Here is a 2,338-nt window from a genome sequence, read left to right on the forward strand (position 1 = left end):
AGTACAATATGTTGGTTCAACATGATAACCCAAAAGGTCAACCATATGAGCATCTCATATTAATCATGTTCTTCTTCACCATAACTAGTTCAATTGACTCAAATGAACTAGTTAAGAGTTGTTCAATTGTTATGAGATCTTATGTAACCACACAAGACACAATTGAAACAAAGATGATTTGATTAGATTAGAATCGTCTCATGAACATTATAGACACGATTTGCATAAAGCATTCCTTAATAATTAATGTTTCATGTTCAGAGCACATCTTTAGATCATAACCTCTTAAGATCACAAACAAGCTCGCGGACTAAGGTTAATCGGTTGAGTTTTCCAAACTCAGCAGAAATTCTCGGGTCGAGAACTTCCGCCAGTTCGCGGACTGGGTTCGCGGACTGAGTTCGCGGACTTAGCACACAAACGAGTTTTGGAAATCCCAGCAGAAATTCTCGGTCGAGAACTTCCGCCAGTTCGCGGACTTGGCAAGCCAATTCCACAATCCTACCGATTTCTCTTGATCAACAAAGTTTTAAAACTTCGATTCAAGGAATACATGGTTATATAATCTAAACTCTCATTTAAATTATTGAAACATTCTTAAAGGACGATATTCGGTCGTGAAGAACAACAAACCTTTCTCGTCAGAGCAATTTCCAAAGTGATTGAAACTTTCACGACTTTCGTCACTAGGTGAAGATAAACCTGATCAAAGAGAAACGCTTTACCAACACATGATTTCGAGTAAAAGATAAGCAATGAATACTCAGCTCGAAATATCAAGTGTATATGATCTAGTCTATATAGCATACGACTTTTGTCTCATAAGAAGTAGGAGAAGAATAGACAGACTTTCGAGTGACAGATAAGGTCAAGTCTTCACATACCTTTTTGTTGATGAAGTTCCACGGTTCCTTGGTGTAGGTTTTCGTCATTTTCGTTGAATCACCATGAAGTCCTTGAGCTCAACTATACTTTTCCTATCCTAGTCCGAGACTTAGCTAATAGGCTAGAAATCAAGACTTTATAGTTTTGATCACTAACATTGACAAACATGCTTGATATAGCAACGCATGCGAGGTTGACCGAACTATGCTCTAACAATGGGCATTAAGATAGACATGGCCAAAGCTTTTGATAGGGTAAATGTGGAATTTCTTCTACAAGTTATGGAAAAAATGGGATTTAGGTCCCAATGGTGCAATCTCATTCATCAGTGCATATCAACCACCCACCTTGTTGTTCTTTATAATGGTTCTCCTGGAAAGTTCTTTAAACCTATTAGAGGACTCAGACAAGGAGACCCCCTCTCACATTACCTATTTCTTTTCTGCATGGAAGCTCTATCTCGATATCTAACCAATGCTGAATCTCAAGTTCTCATTCATGGAACCAAAGTCTGCAGTAGAGCATCTGCAATCAATCATCTACAGTTTGTTGATGACTGTATGATCTTCTGCAAAGCTAATATGGTTAAGTGTAACAACTTAATCAAGATTTTTCAAGATTTTGGACAATCCTCTTGGCAGTTGATAAAATTCCCCAAATCAGGAATCTTCTTCAGCAAGCATACAATTCCAAGCATTGCAGACAGCATAAGTAACACAATGAAGGTTCAACGGATTAACACTGCTGACAAGTATCTGGGATCTCCTCTCTTCACAAACAGAAGCAAGATTCAGGCCTTCAAGCCATGTGTGGACAAATTAAAATTCAGACTTGCTGGTTGGAAATCAACTTTATCTACAGCTGGGAAAGTCACTATGATCCAAACTGTCACCTCAACCTCCACCATTTATCAAATGAACTATTTCAAGATTCCAAAGGGCACCTGCAAAGAGATAAATGATATCCAAAAGAACTTTTTTGGAACAAAGATCAAGACAAACCCAAAGGTCTTTTCTACATTGAGTGGGATGATGTTAATAAACCAAAGGAGTTAGGGGGATTGGGATCCAAAAACATGGAGTACTTCAATCTAGCCATGATCTCAAAAATTTCCTGGAGACTTATAGAAGAACCAAACTCCCTATGGACTTGTACCATGAAGGCCTCTCATTTTCCAAACCAGGAAGTCATCAGAATGGATATCAAGCCAAAGACAACAGATTCTTGGATTTGGAAAGGAATTCTGGAAGGCATTTCCCACAATCAAAAGTATTACATATGGAAAATAGGTGATGGTACTAATATCCACATTTGGGATGATAGATGGATTGAAAACTTTCCTGACATTCTCCAAAAACCAACTCACTGTCCTCCAAACCTGAAAACTGTCAATCAACTTCTCAATACTCAGGACATTCAAAACCTGATCCTTCAGACAAATCACTACCCAAAT

At 38.2% G+C, this 2,338-nt stretch overlaps 1 protein-coding gene across 1 annotated transcript; it reads left to right on the plus strand.

Moving 5' to 3' along the window:
• Positions 1–1,100: 1,100 nt before the first annotated feature.
• LOC113325150 lies at positions 1,101–1,940 on the plus strand. Its single transcript, XM_026573370.1, has one exon. The coding sequence runs from the start codon at positions 1,101–1,103 to the stop codon at positions 1,938–1,940; it is 840 nt and encodes a 279-aa protein (XP_026429155.1).
• The last annotated feature ends 398 nt before the right edge of the window (positions 1,941–2,338 follow it).

This window comes from Papaver somniferum, chromosome 11 (assembly GCF_003573695.1).
Source record: "Papaver somniferum cultivar HN1 chromosome 11, ASM357369v1, whole genome shotgun sequence".
NCBI lineage: Eukaryota > Viridiplantae > Streptophyta > Magnoliopsida > Ranunculales > Papaveraceae > Papaver > Papaver somniferum.